Here is a 15,687-nt window from a genome sequence, read left to right as displayed (position 1 = left end):
ATTCACATATCCATTCGCTACTGTTCATCATTCGTTATAATTTTCAACCAGAGTTATTTTTCCTCCTATTCGTTACAAATTAAACTTTTATTTTTTTGAGATGGCTGGTTATTATGCACTGGCTTCTCAGAAAGTGTTGATGCAGCAAATGTTACATCCCGATGCTGAGATCGGATCTCATTCAAAATGTCCATGTTTAATGAAATTTAGCGATTTTTCTAAATGGGGACCACGTTTTAGACCAGATCTAGGGTCCGTACACCCCGATTGTTCACGATGTCTTGATGATTTATACATTGTGCCTATGGTTGGTATTGCAACTACTGGGTTTACACCAAAGGATTTCTCTCAATACTCTCAAGAAGAAAGGAAAGCTCTAGAGATTGAAACAAATGCATATTCCACTTTAACAATGGCATTAACTGACAATATTTTCCATCAAGTGGGAAGTATTAAAATTTGTGCATCCTTGTTTCAACATATTAAAATGAGAAGTATGGGTAATATTGAAGAAAGTAAAAAAGGTAATGTTAAAGGTTCAGTTTCAAAATTTTATCTTGTTGAAAGGAGAGACTATCGAATAAATTCTCACAAAATTCAATTATCTTATAGCTGAGATGAATAATTTAAAATGAAACCAAGTGAGGTTGATAAGATTGAAACTTTGAAGAATGCTCTTCCAAGCTCTTACTCAACGATTCTCATTGTGCTTAAAGAAAATAGTTTTATTAAGAATGAAGATCTTACTGCAATGGAATTTATGCAAAAGTTTGAAGATAGAAAGTATGATTTAAAATGTCAAAAGTCATCAAAAGAAACTCAAGACCCAACATTATATGGATGATGTTTGCCTTTGAGTAGTACTGCTGCTCTAATTAATGTATTTCTTAGTCAAACTGTTCAAGATGGATCATATTCCTATAGTGATCCGAATGTATGTTTCATGGCTTCTGGGTTTAATGACATCCCTAGGGGATCAACTTCAAATGTTTTCACTGCTCCATCGAATGTAAACATGAAGGAAGCTTAATAGAATTTTGCTTTTCTTTGTGCATTTATGACTTCTTATGAAAACTTGGTGGGTAGTAACATTGCTACTAGTGAATAAACTAGATGAAGAATGTGACAAGCCAAAGAAGGAATACAATGGTTCTCGTTCTCAAGATAGAAGCCCAGGAAAGACTTTTACTGAGGTGAAATATAGACCTTCTAGGGGAGATTCTTCAAAGGCTGCGGAATCACAAGCCTTACTTACAGCTGACAGGATAGATTGGAATCAACGAATTCTGGGGAATGGAGGTCAAGTCAATTTGGTAATGTTTGAGCACATTGAAAATTTTCAAGATGCAAGTGAAGTGGGGATTGACATCTGAAATCGAAGTTGACACTGAATCAGATTATGATGTTTCTTGAAAAATGAACTCAACTACCTTTGCTTGTGTGGCAAAAATTGATGAGGTTAGTCCTTCATCTACTTTTGTTAAATTATTATATAATGTGTCTTTTTCTTGTTGTGAAACATTCAAGTCAAAAACTGATTTAATTAATATTCATAATGATTCGCTGCTTAAAGAACTTGCTTCAATCAAGGATACATATAGACAATCACTAAAAACACAAGAGAAATCTAAGGACAAGATTGAGGGATTGTATGTAAGTAATCATGATTTGAAAGTTGAACTTTCAGTGAAAATGAACATTAACGAAAAACAATTTCAGGAAATTCTCAAACAAAGATCTAAAATAACCGAGCTTGAAAATGAGGTTCTAGAGTTGAAAAGCAAGATACACAACTATAGAATTTCATCCTTTCTGTTAAATGAAATTATTGAAGTATTTGGTAAACAAAAGGGTTCTAAAAATGGTTTTGGTTTTGTTGAGATTCCTCCACCATTTCATGATTACTATTCCCAAACTCCATTTGCAGGAAAGGAAGAGGTTTTTATTGAACCAGTCGTTCATGTGAAGATATCATAACAAAATGACAAAGAAAATTCTACAACTCACAAACCACATATACATAGTAACAAAGTCTTTGTTGAGAAAGTCATTAAGTTGAACCAAAAATTGTACACAAGGAGTCAAATATTTCAGGTTCAAATCACATTTTGTGTAAACCTCATGAATTTGAAAAGGAAGTGTACGGTTCAAATAAATCTAAAATAACATAGTCTAAGACATATAAGGTTAAGGCTAAGAAATCAGAAAAACCAAAAATTTCTGTTGCTGATTTGATGCGTTTCATCAACCCAGTTCCTTCTAATGAAAACACTGGTCGTGTGTTTAAGTTGAAAGGTCTTAGCAAGGTGTTCACTGAGAAAGACATTCCACTTAATTTGATTAAACTAGGATTTATCGAGAGTGTCCTTAACAATGAAACATCAAAAATACAAGATCTTGAGAATGCATTTGCTAAATCCAAGGTATTAAATACAACAAATCCATTGGTTAAAGCAAAACAGTTGTTAAAATCTGTTAAAAAAGTTCAATTTTTTAATTGAACTGGAACTGACATATTGCAGAGTTTTTCAAATTGCTCAAACCTTGGTTTTTATATGAAAAAGAAATCTGTTATGTTTGATGATTTGAACAAAGTGCATGTTCCTGAATTTTCTCATCAACCTTCCGTTACACTAGTTTCAGTCAAATCACAATGTACGTTCGTTGATATGAGAACATTTTTATTATGTGATGAACGTGGTCATGTTGTAAGAAATTGTGGAGTGAAGAAATCACAGAATTTTCATTCGTTTATCAGGGAACAAACCAAACTCGTTCCTTTGATTAAAGAAATTCATAAAAGACCCATGTCTTGTGATGATGAAATTGACATCATGTTTTCAAATGTAAATCCACGCAAAGTGTTTCATGTTGATGAAAGAAAAGTTAATTTAAAACAAAAATTTGTTCCTACGTAACCAATTTGTAAGAATGTGAACACAAATGTATTTCAATCTGCATATTTGAGACGAAAGTCGAAAAGGCCTGTGACTTATTCACAAGTAGCAAAACCGCATTTGGATTCAATCAAAGTTAACTCTTCATGTGAAATTAAAGAGTTCCCAAGACTAAGGCCTGAGCTGCCTTTTTGAACTAATCGTTTTACCTCTATGTGAAGAGCTCATCCAAGACAATATCTGGTGAAAACTTGATTACGGATAGTGATGCTCTCGTCATATTACCAACAACAGCAACCTACTAACCAATGCCAACAATATTTAAGGGGGTTAGGTAGCTTTAGCGTGTTATTCTGGGATAATGATTACAAAAGAAGGAGATGTGTCAAATGGTCATATCACATTTGAAAAAAGTTAATTATTGTGATAAAGTGGATCACAATCTGTTGAGCATGTCTCAAATTTGTGATTTGAAGAATAACACAGTATTTACTGAGAAGGAGTGCAAAATCCTCAAACCATATGTCATTCTAGAAGACATGGTTGTTATGCGGTCTACTCGGTCAAATGATATTTATTTACTGAATATGAGTATGAAGGTATCTACTTCTGTTGAAAGGTTATTTGTCTCAAAAGAAACTGAGAAAGACTCGATTATGTGGCATAAGTGTATGGGTCACATTCATGTCAGAAAGATGAATTATCTGATGGCAATGATTTGGTGGATGGGGTTTCCTGAAACACTTTAAATTGACCGGTCTTTGTATTGCATGCAAAAAGGGCAAACTATAAAAAGAAGACACACCCGTCTAAGTTAATTAATTCCATTGATACTCCTTTTGAATGACTTCATATTAATTTGTTTGGTCCTGTGAAACGTGCGAGTATTGCTGGAGATTTTTACTATTTAGTTGTCACAAACGACTACTCAAGATACTCGTGGGTGTTATTTATGAGTTCTAAAGATCAGACACATGTTCTTGTGCATAATCTAATAACAAAAATCAAATCACTGCACAAATTAAAGGTGAGACGTATTCGGAGTAACAATGGTACGGAATTCAAAAATACTATATTGGTTTCTTTTAAATTTAAAAAGGAATTAATCGAGAATATAGTGTTCCATATGTACCTCAACAAAATGGTGTTGCTGAACGGTATAACTGAACACTAATTGAAGCTGTAAGAACAATGTTGGCAGATTCAAAGCTTCTTGTCCAATTTTGGAATGAGGCGGTGAACACTGCTTGCTCATGCTTAATCGTGTTCTAACTGTGAAGAAGCTGATAAGAGAAATTATGAGCTTCTAAACAATAGAAAACCTAATTTAAAGTTTTTGGAACCATTCGGGTGTCCTTGCGCTGTGTTGAAAAGAGATGCGGGAAAATTTGAAGAAAGGGCTATCGAAGGTTATTTCTTGGGTTATGCATCACCTAAGAAACGGGTCTTCAATTTTACTTTGGGTCGTATTGAAGAGTGGTACCATGTTGATTGTCAACGATACACCACACTTCCTGTTGGCAAGGGTCCTGATTGGATATTTGATTATGAGAGTTTATTTTATTCTTTTACCCCCATAATTGATCAACCTGATGAAGATTTGGTGCGTACTTATTTAGACAATCAATTTTATACACCAAGGTCTTCAGTCTCTAATTATGATGATGTTACACAAGATGATCTTCCTGTTACTTCTGATGTTATTTCTATTTCATCAAATGATAGTCATTTTGTTGATTCCTCTTCATCTCCATTTCCTGAAATCCATGATATTGGTGAATTTTCTCATTAGGCTACAGAGAATCTTACTAATTTAACTAATAATGTTGTTCCTGAGAATCTGATGGAGGCCCAAGCATTGAAGAACGTGCCATGTTATATTTGGAGGCTCGTGATCGTTCTTCCAAAGGTGGCCCACGCAAACGAACATAACTTGGCCCACGAAGCTTCGTTTCAAGCCCACTACCAATCAAATAGAAGCTTGAGACGAGGAGCGCATTATGGAAAACAGCCTATGGTGGCTTGGCCCCTTTCCAAAAACCAAAAAGCCTCCTAAATAAAGTTATGGGCCTTTTTATGTTTTTTTTGTCATTTTTTACAATTTTCTTTTTGGGTTTGTGCTTGGCCCATGGCCTTTTTTGGGCCCTTTCATATTAGAAAGTCTTTTTATATGATGCTAACGTAATATGGGAAGTAAGACTTGAATATTATCAATAATTATTTTTCACTTCATTTTCCTTGACCTTTAAGTGTAATTTGAGGGTTTTTGGAAGTTCATCATGGGTATTCTTAGAATCAACGTAATTTGATCTTCGTTATCGTTTTACCGCTGCATCAGTTGGTATCAAAGCCGAATTCCTGGCTCAAAAATGCCTCCAAGGAGAAGCAGACCAGTCGATGAGATTTACGAACGAGAGTTGGAACAACGATTTATGGTATGGGTGGAGCAACGGTTGGATCAAGTGGTCCATCAACTCACTGATATTTTGATGGCTAACTTGATGAATCGTAGAAGGCAGGCCCCTGAAAACCGGGAGGGGCGTGAGTTTGATAATCCATTTTTTGGTAATGATGGTCCGTCTTCCGAAGAGGGGTATGAGAGGGGACCAAGCCAAGAACATGGAGATGCCAACCACCATTGGATGTTGGGATCCGGACTGATATCCCAAAATTTGATGGGACTAGTTTGGATCCGGAAGGGTTCATTGATTGGTTGGTTATTGTAGAAGAGGTGTTTGAATTCTGAGAGGTTCCTGAAAATTAGCGGGTACCTTTGGTCGCTACCATGCTACGTGGGAGGGCGTTAGAATGGTGGCAACAATTGAAGTTGACACAAAATAGACTCGGGAAGTCACGGATCGTGACATGGGCTAAGATGAAAAAGTGTTTGCGAACCAACGTTTGGCCCAACAACTTTCAATGGTTGATGTATCAACGCTTGCAGAATTTGAAGCAGGGATTCAGGTTGGTTGATGAATATATAACCGACTTTTGCCATTTGGTTGCTCGTAATGTTATACAAGAAACCGATGATCAACTTGTTGCTTGGTATATTGGGGGTTTAAGGTTTCAGATCATGGATTCTGTAAACCTTTTTGATCCGTTAATAGTCTTCGAGACGCACCAACGGGCATTGGCTTTTGTTAAACAAAATCGTCAGGTTGGCGGTTCGTATTCACCAGCCCCTGCAGGGGGAAGTTCGGGGTCGGGTGGTGGCGGACCTCGTGTCGTGCCTAGTCAGCAGAGACCGGGGGTTAACAACATCGGGTCAACTTCTAATGTGGCGCAGTAGTAGCGGGGTGAAGCGTTTTAAGTGTGGTGAGACAGGCCATCGGCAAGTTGACTTTAAACAAGATGGTAAAAGGCATTTGTGTGTTGAATCTGACGATGAACAATATGAAGACTATGAAAAGGGCCCAGAGTATGATGAAGAACCGAAGTATGAGGAAGATGTTGTGACCGGTGATGTGGGGGTGAACTTGGTGGTCAGGCGCTCATGATATACACCAAAGGCTGACGGGAAGAAATGGCTTAAGCATAACATCTTGCACTCCACATGTACCATTTTGGGGAAGGTTTGCACGTTTGTTATCGATTATGAAAGTTGTGACAATCTGATTTCTGAATAGGCATTCCAAAAGTTAGCCTTGAAGACGGAGAGTCAGCCGAAACATTATAAGTTACCCTTGAATACGGAGAGTCACCCGAAACTTTATAAGCTTCAATGGCTTAAAAAATGTGGTAACGGTCTCTAAGAGGGCCCTTGTTTCTTTTTTTGTTGGTACAACAGATAAAGATGATATTTTGTGTGATGTGGTTCCTATGGATGCGTGTCACTTGTTGTTGGGTAGACCTTGGGAGTATGAACAAAGTATAGAACATAATGGGCGGTCCAATTCTTATAGCTTCTTGTATGGTAGGGTGAAGATAACTCTTGTTCCTAGCAAGCCCAAGCAGTTAGCCACAAAGCATTCGGGTAACCTATAGACCATTAGTCAGTTTGAAGATGAGTTGGTGGAGACAGACAATGTTTTTGTTTTGATAAGGAAACCGGTGCCCGAGGAGGTTGAGATTCCTGAAGCTATGATTCATTTACTTGAGGAATTTTCTGATGTTTTCCTTGATGAATTGCCAGATGGGCTGCCACCTATCCGTGACATCCAACATCATATTGATATGGAGCCTGGTTCACAATTTCCCAATAGGCCGCATTACAGGATGAGTCCGAGAGAGCATGAAGAGTTGCATAGACAGGTTGAGGAGTTAATTTCTAAGGGTCATGTTCGTGAATGTATGAGCCCTTGTGATGTTCCTACTTTGTTAACTCCAAAGAAATATGTCACCTGGCGGATGTGTGTTGATAGTCGAGCCATCAACAAGATTAACTGTGAGGTATAGGTTTCCTATTCCTCGACTTGATGATTTGCTTGACCAGATTAGTGGTGCTAATATTTTCACAAAGTTGGATTTAAAGAGTGGTTATTACCATATTTGTTTAGACCTGGGGATGAATGGAAAACTTCCTTCAAGACTGGTGAAGGGTTGTACGAATGGTTGGTGATGCCTTTTGGTTTATCAAACGCGCCTAGTACTTTTATGCGTGTAATGAATCAGTTGCCCAGGCCTTCTTATTTATAGTGCTTCTTTCAGTGAGCACGTCGTGCATGTCAGGAAGGTTTTGGCCTTACTCTGCAGAGACAATTTCTATGCAGCAATAAAGAAATGTGTGTTTATGACCCTAAAGTTTTGTTCTTAGGGTATGTTATTTCTGGTGATGGGATACAGGTGGATGAGTCTAAAGTAGCAGCTGTTCAAAACTGGCCAACTCCTACCACTATTACTGAAGCCCACCATTTTCACAGGCTTGCTTCTGTTTATAGACGGTTCATTCCACACTTCAGTTCCATTATGGCCCCTATTACAGACAGCATGAAGAGACATTTGTTTGGACAGAAGGGGCAGAGTTATCTTTTCAAGTTATTAAGGATAAACTCACTACCGCGCCAATTATGGTATTGCCTAACTTTTCGCAAGTTTTTGAACTTCATACTGATGCCTCAAAGGTTGGGATTGGGGGGTTATCAGTCAAGGGGTCAACCTATTGCTTATTTTAGTGAGAAGTTAACAGGGGAAAAGTTGAGATATAGTACTTATGACCTGGAGTTTTATGCAGTGGTCAAAGCTGTAAAGAATTGGCGTTACTATTTGTTTTATTCACTGATCATGATTCTCTAAGGCATATACTCACGCAAGACGAGATATCTCATAAACACGGACGTTGGTTAGCATTTCTTGAAAAGTTTACGTTTGTGGTCAAACATAAAACTGGTATTTCATACCGAGTTGTTGATACCTTGAGCAGGATGGGAATCTGCTTGTTTCAGTGAGAGTCAATATGCTAGGGTTGGATGTTATTTGTGAGTAGTTAGCCACTTACCCGTATTTTTCAGGTGTGTTGAAGGATGTGCAAGCGAGTAAGAAGTTAGAAATTCTTTTGCTTGATGGGTTTTTGTTCAAGGTAAACCAGCTATGTATTCCTGACTCCAGTCTTCGGTTGAAAATCATTTAGGAGTTACATGGGGAGGCTTATGTTGTTCGTGACCGTACTTTACATTTGGTGCAATCTTCCTACTTTTGGCCTACTATTAGGAAAGAGGTAGATCGTTATGTTAAAAGGTGTCGAATTTGCCAAGTCTCAAAGGGTGTGGCTACTAATGCGGCTCTTTATATGCATTCGCATGTCCCTTCACAGCCTTGAACAAACATTAGTATGGATTTTGTGTTGGGGTTACCTCGGACTCCGAGGGGTAACGATTCGATCTTTGTCGTAGTTTATTGGTTCTCTAAAATGGTGCACTTTATTCCTTGCAAGAAAACGACAGATGCAGGTAATGTGGCTCAATTATTCTTTCGGTATGTCTATCGTTTGCATGGTTTACCATCTTCTATTGTTTATGATCGGGACACTCGTTTCTTGAGTCATTTTTGGCGCAGCCTATGGAAAATGGTGAACACTCCGCGTAACTTCAGTAGTGCCTACCACCGGTAGTGCCTACCACCCTCAAACGGATGGCAAACAGAGGTTGTTAATAGGTCACATGGTAATCTTTTACGAAGTCTTGTGGGTGATCATATGAAGTCTTGGGATCAAAATTTATGTCAGGCGGAGTTTGCTCATAATCACGTTGTTAATAGAAGTACTGGTTTTAGCCCATTTAAGGTGGTCTATTCTGCTAAGCCCCGAGATCCTCTCGTTTTGATGTCACTTCATGGTCCAGGTTCTATTCCCAAGAAGGTACTAGATTTTGTGATGGGGTTACATGAAGTTCATGCAGTTGTGCAGGAAAACTTGGCCAACGCTAATTCAAAGTACAAGCAAGTTGTAGACCAAAAGCGTAGGCAAGTTGATTTTGAAGTGGGTGACTTTGTTTGGGCTGTTTTAACTAAAGATCGTTTTCAAATTGGTGAGTATAATAATTTGTCAGCCAAGAAAATCGGGCCAGTGGAGATTGTCCAGAAGATAAATTCTAATGCTTATCCTATGAAGTTACGAAGCCATATTCTTTGTTCGGATGTTATTCAATGTCAAACATTTTCTGCCGTTTCATGGGGATTCGTCTGATGATGAGGTCACTGCAGATTCGAGGTTGAATTTTGTCTATCCAGGAGGGAATGATGGAGGCCCAAGCGTTGAAGAACATGCCATGTTATATTTGGAGGCCCATGATCGTTCTTCCAAAGGTGGCCCACGCAAACGAGCATAACTGGCCCACGATGCTCCGTTTCAAGCCCACTACAAAGTCGAGTCAAAGCTTGAGATGAGGAGCACATTATGGCAACCGCCCCCTTTCCGAATCCCAAAAACACCTCTTAAATAAAGTTATAGGCATTTTTATGTTTTTTGTTAGTTTTTAAAATTTTCTTTTTTGGTTTGTGTTAGGCCCATGGCCTTTTTTGGAACCCTTTCGTATTATAAAGTCTTTTTATATGTTGCTAATGTAATCTGGAAAGGCAGACTTGAATATTATCAATATTATTTTCACTTCATTTTCCTTGACCTTTGGGTGGGATTTGGGGGTTTTTGGAAGTTCATCACAGATATTCTTAAATCAACGTGATTCGATCTCCGTTATCGTTTTACCGCTGCATCACAATCCGACACTTCGGATTCACATGTATCATCCTCAGGACAACATCATTGGTGATCTTGAGGTTGGTGTGCAAACACGTCATCAGATTGCTACTACGAGTAACGTTAATGTACTGTGTGCATATGCCGATATGCATTCATCGGGAATCATGAATCTCGCAAAATACACTTGCTTTCTATGTCAAATGGAACCAACATGCATTCATCGTAGACTACACGGAAGTATATGCTCTAGTTGCTCGATCAGAGGCTATACGAATATTTTTGGCCTATGCAGCTTTCAAGAATATTAAAGTTTATCAAAAGGATATCAAGAGTGTGTTTCTCAATGGGGAACTTCATCAAGAGGTGTTTGTGTTGTAGCATCCTGGTTTTGAAGATTCAATTTATGCAGACCGTGTTTACCGATTGAACAAGGCTCTTTATGGTCTACACCAAGCGCCGAGAGCTTGGTACGACACACTTGCTGACCATCTAACGGATAATGGCTTCAAACGAGGAACTATGGACTGTACTCTCTTTTATAAGAATGTTGGTGATGATTTTCTCCTCGTCCAGATATTTTTCGATGACATCATATTCAGTTCTACAAACGACAAGTTGTGTAAGGAGTTTGAGAAATCAATTCAGACGAAATTTGAAACGAGCTCGATGGGGTAGATGAATTTCTTCTTAGGGTTGCAGGTTCATCATTCTGATACTGGAATTTTTATTCATCAAACGAAGTATGTGAACGATGTGTTGAGTCGTTTCAAAATAACTGCCAGAAAAATTTGTCTCCAGAAGAATTGGAGGATACCGTAGATCTAACCCTTTATCGAGTAGTGATTGGTTTTTTAACGTATTAAACTGCTTTTCGTCCTGATATCATGTTTGATGTTGTTTATGTGCTAGGTATCAATCGAGTCTCCGAGTGACTCATCTGGCGGCGGTTAAACATATACTTTACTATTTGAGGGGTAATCCTGACACCGGGTTATGGTATGCCAAGGATGATAGCTTTGAACTCATTGCGTTTTCCGATTCTGACTATGGAGGATGCAAGATCAATTTCAAATCTACTACAACGGTTTGTCAAATTCTACGAAGTCGGCTTGTTTCCTGGCAGTGTAAGAAGCAAACAACGGTCTCCACTTCAACCACAGAAGCAGAGTATGTGGTAGCCTCGATTTAGTCTTCACGGATTCTTTGGATCCATCAACACTTGTGGGATTACGGTTCAAACTTTCTTACTACTCCCATATTTGTTGATAACTCTGCTTCTATTAATATCACCAAGAACCCCGTGTACCACTCTAAGATAAAGCATATCAAAACTCGATATCATTTTATCTGTGATTGTTTTGAAAAGAAATTAATTAAACTTGAAAATGTGCACACGGATTTTCATAAAGTTGATCTGTTTATCAAAGCTTTTGACAAAACTCGCTTTATTTTTTTGCTTGGTTTAAATGGACTGAAAACTCTTGCTGATATCCTTGAGCTCCGATAATCAATTTCCTTAAGTTTTGTTTATTTTGTTTTGGTTATTTTATTGTTTTGGGTTTTGGGGGAGAAAATTGAAAAATACAAAAATATGGTGGAAGATCTATTTTTATACATGTTTGGTCCTGTTATCTACTTGTAGATATATAGGATAGCCATTTATTTGTAAACTGAAAGTGACTGGGGAGACTAAATTTAAATGCTTCTCAAAAATGAGTTTTGAAGCAAAAAGAGAAAATGATAGTACATTGATCATCTAGTCCCATATCCATAAACAAATTAGAAGGTTGAGTGTTTAATGTATTTGGTGCATTGATAGGTCTTAAACAAAATGTTAAGGTAAAGTATGTGATATAAACATAAAGAACTGCCAAATTGAAAGAAGTGTTAGTCTTTTCCAAAAGTTTTGGTAATGAAGGCAGAAATGTAATAGCTTGTCATACTCAAGCCTTATGTTTGTTTGATCGCCAAAAACAAAAATTCTAAATAAAATGCACTTAGTTTATGGTTAACTCTTCAATGGTGTATGGTCTTATGGCCTCAAATCCTGTATTGATGGGGTGCATCCGGTTTCTGGACACTTTGAGTATTTATGCGGCTTAATTATTTGGGTATTTTATAAACATGAATATTTCAAAAGCTTTTAGAGAAAACCCAAAGTCATTAAACTTAATCACTATTGTACATTGTAAAAAATCATACTGACTTGATCAAAATCCGATGTTAGTCATACATTGTTCCTCCCTTGCGCTCGTCTTAATAACAATAAGAAACGGATCCTAGAGGATACAATTTATGTAAGCCTACAGATGAACTCGTGCATATTCATTAACAGTAAAGGAAGCTTGGTGTATTGCTAGATAACGGGGGTATACCTTGTAGTGGGGATTATGAGCTGAGATTGTTTATAAATCAATAAATCTTTATTTTGATCAGCAGCATAATGGTTTAAGTCAAGTTGGGGTGATATGGTAAAAGTCAAACTAAGCCTAAACCGAGATTAGAGGATGATATTTTCTGATATTTTGTGCTCTAATTGAAAATTAAATCATATCACAACAATACTTGAATGTTTGTTAAAAGATTTAAGTAGACAACAATATCAATGACCGACTTAACACCAGTCATAATAACGTTGAAATATAAAACTGCGATGGAAGGGCGATTTGGTCAATATGATTCTCTGCTCAACTCACAAAATATGTACTGCTTTCATAGAATAGTTTTCATATGTGTCTTTGTATATTGTTTTGTTTTGATTCAAATATATACAAAAATACAAAAAAATATTAGTTTGGTTTTGTTTTATTTTCTGCTTTATTTTCGATTTCCGAGTTAAAGGGTAAAAAATTAAACAAGAACATATCAAAAAGATTTTCCCAATTTATTTAATTCATATATTTAATTGATTTAAGTGAATTCTTTTAACTTATGTGTTTTGAACGCAAAGCACGTTAAGGTATTACATCTTACTCTGAGTGGTAAGATTTTAAGGTAAAGTTCATTATGACACGGTGCATTATTTAATTCCTAAAATTTAAAATGAAAATTTTCATTTTTAAATTGGTTATTTAACTTCTATTCATTATGAATATTCATAACAAATAGGGTCCATTCGCTATACATACTGATAAGGAATGAGGGTCACTCATTCTTCATTGCATAACGAATAAGCTTATTTGTTATCATCATTCGCTTCCGCTACACTAATAACGTATGACCCCATTCTTCATTAATATTGATAACGAATGAAGAACGAATCTTAGTTTATTCGCTATGAAACTTAACTTATTGCTCATTTGTTAACGGGATTAACAAATGGACCACCGAATATGAACCATTCGTTAATTTTGAATTAAAGAATGGGTCCATTCGTTTGTCTGGGAATGCGTGCAAATGAGTCGAGCAGCTCGCGAGCTACTCGAGATCAGCTAGTTAAAAAGCTCAATCGAGCCGAGCTTTGTCGAGCCCGAGCTCGAGCTTTACTTATCGAGCTCAAGCCGGTTCGTGAGCCTAAATGAGCATGCCATTTAGATAATTTTTTTAAAATACACATTTAATAATTATTAATTAATAAATATAATTTTATGAAAAAATAAAGAAAAATTACTAAACAATATATATATTTTTGTACATAAAATTATAATAGAAAAAATATATAAAATAATTATAATTATATAAAAAAATAAGTGATAAATAGTAAACGAGCCGAGCCCGGGCCAAGCTCGAGCTTCAAAAACATTTCACGAGCCGAGCTCGAGCTTTGAAAATGGAGCTCCAAACGAGCTGAGCTCAAGCTCGAGCTCTGTGTAAGTTAAACGAGCAAAGGCGAGCCTAGTCAAGCTTGGGCTCGGCTCGGTTCGTTTGCACCCCTACGTGCAAGTCTTATCCTATATAATGAACGAGAGGTGAATGAATCGACTCATTCGTTCACCTTGATTGTAGCAAAAACAAAGCAACCTCTTGCTATAATTTTCCAGAAATTTCGACCATCACCAAATTCGTTTTTGTTTATTGATTAAGATTTGTAAGGTAACGACGATGCTCACAAGATGATTTTCGTCAAGTTTAATGGTCAAATACCTAGTTAATTTGTAACTTTATTAACTGAAACTGAGTAATGAATCAAAACTGAATCTAAATTAGTATTTAATCTTAATGGTTGATTGAGAATGACTAGCAACATGTATACGCATTATGTGATGTGTGTACTTTATCGATTTATAAATGGCTTAATTGAAATTTTGATTGGATGTTTGACCGTTCGTGTTCTATTTAATTTTGAATTTGACGAACTGAGGTCAAAGTTGATAATTATTGTTGTTATTCGGCATGGAAAACGAATGGATGATCATTCGTGTCTAAAGTCGACGAATGAACCCGTTCGTTGAAGTTATCTAATGAATTAGCTCATTCATGTGATTTTATAACGAATGAACCCTCATTCGCTGTGTAAAAGTTACGAATGGATTCATTCGTTGTCACTTATTCGATAGTCACTCATACAAAAAGATGAAAATAATGAATCATGCCATTCGTTATAACGAATGACCCCATTCGTCATAATGAATGGCTTAACGAATGGCACTTGTAATTATTTCAAACATAAATCAATTTATTTAAGTATAAGTTAAAATTTTGTTTTTTAAGTTAAATATTCGTATTACTGATCTTCAGGTTTATATTTTATAACAATGGCTAATGAGATAATTCAAGATGCTCCTGCTGTCGATCCACAACCTGTTGCTCAAGAACAACCTCCTGTACAGCAACAACAAGCCCCAGCTGCTCCTATGTTGTCGTTCGATAAGAAGCACAATATTTGTGCTTTCGTGCAGGACAATTTTGCCGATCCGAACATCCTTGGCGATAATATTACTTTTATGCTGATTCAGGATTCACCACGTTATAACTACTAATGTACCTGTCCGTTACAGTGTAATCTGTCCATTTTTCCGAATCCATTTTGGAATTCGGCAAGATATGTGGAGTCCGAGAATCATATTGTTGCTGAGATCAACAAGACGACGATCACAATCACTCCCGGAGTGATACGTCGAGTGCTACTATTTGTTGACAACATGGACATTCCACGTGAATTTTATAAGACGATGATTCATGGATTATTTCAGCGCTTGTTTTATTCAGGAGACCTTGACCGTTCCTAATACAACAAGGTGTACTTGTGTGCTTCGTACAAGTATTTACTGCATGTCTTGATACATTGCCTTGGGTGGAACAAGGGTGGATTTGATGAATGTCGGATTATGCTTCAATCCGCATTCGTTGCTCTTATTTTGAAAAACCCGTTCAACTTCTCCGAGCTCATCGTTTACCATCTCAAAGAGAATTGCTTGGTGAAGAATCGTCAAAGCAAGTTCTTAATGTATCCACGCTTTGTGCAGTTACCTATTCAAGACTTGATTTCTGATCTGGTGACTGACCAGTCGTTACAACATTATGTGTTGGAATTAGAACACATGACGGCTGATACAATGAAGAAAATGAAGACGTATCATGGTAAAGCACTAGAAGACCATCCGAGAACCAAGTGTTTTATTGGACACTTGGCTAATCCGGCTTATTTATGTCCTTCTAATGATTGTTAGATCCATGATAATTCGGATTCTGAGTGTGAAGAGGGACCAGGTGGGA

The 15,687-nt window shown here is 37.0% G+C and overlaps 1 protein-coding gene across 1 annotated transcript; it reads left to right on the top strand.

Annotated features, from left to right (window-relative positions):
• The first annotated feature begins 5,682 nt into the window (after positions 1-5,682).
• LOC143582552 (uncharacterized) lies at positions 5,683-9,519 on the top strand. Its single transcript, XM_077065085.1, has 8 exons — positions 5,683-6,133; positions 6,225-6,370; positions 6,527-6,644; positions 6,688-6,853; positions 6,944-7,289; positions 7,683-8,081; positions 8,323-8,415; positions 9,061-9,519. Exons 1-8 carry the CDS (start codon positions 5,683-5,685, stop codon positions 9,517-9,519), a joined length of 2,178 nt encoding a protein of 725 aa, XP_076921200.1.
• The last annotated feature ends 6,168 nt before the right edge of the window (positions 9,520-15,687 follow it).

The sequence above is a fragment of the Bidens hawaiensis genome, unplaced genomic scaffold (genome assembly GCF_021521415.1).
Source record: "Bidens hawaiensis isolate Kalapana, Puna unplaced genomic scaffold, B.hawaiensis_p1.1 tig00031781_1, whole genome shotgun sequence".
In the NCBI taxonomy this organism is placed as follows: domain Eukaryota; kingdom Viridiplantae; phylum Streptophyta; class Magnoliopsida; order Asterales; family Asteraceae; genus Bidens; species Bidens hawaiensis.
The sequence above is the reverse complement of the archived record's forward strand: the minus strand, read 5'-3'. Positions and strand labels throughout refer to the sequence as shown.

Bases quoted from the DNA above. Each gene is read 5' to 3' on its own strand.
- LOC143582552 (XM_077065085.1), top strand. From the start codon at position 5,683: ATGCTACGTGGGAGGGCGTTAGAATGGTGGCAACAATTGAAGTTGACA. The intron at 6,134-6,224 runs GTCAGCAGAGAC...GTGGTGAGACAG, and splicing joins CGGACCTCGTGTCGTGCCTA to GCCATCGGCAAGTTGACTTT. The intron at 6,371-6,526 runs GTGAACTTGGTG...ATTTCTGAATAG, and splicing joins TTGTGACCGGTGATGTGGGG to GCATTCCAAAAGTTAGCCTT.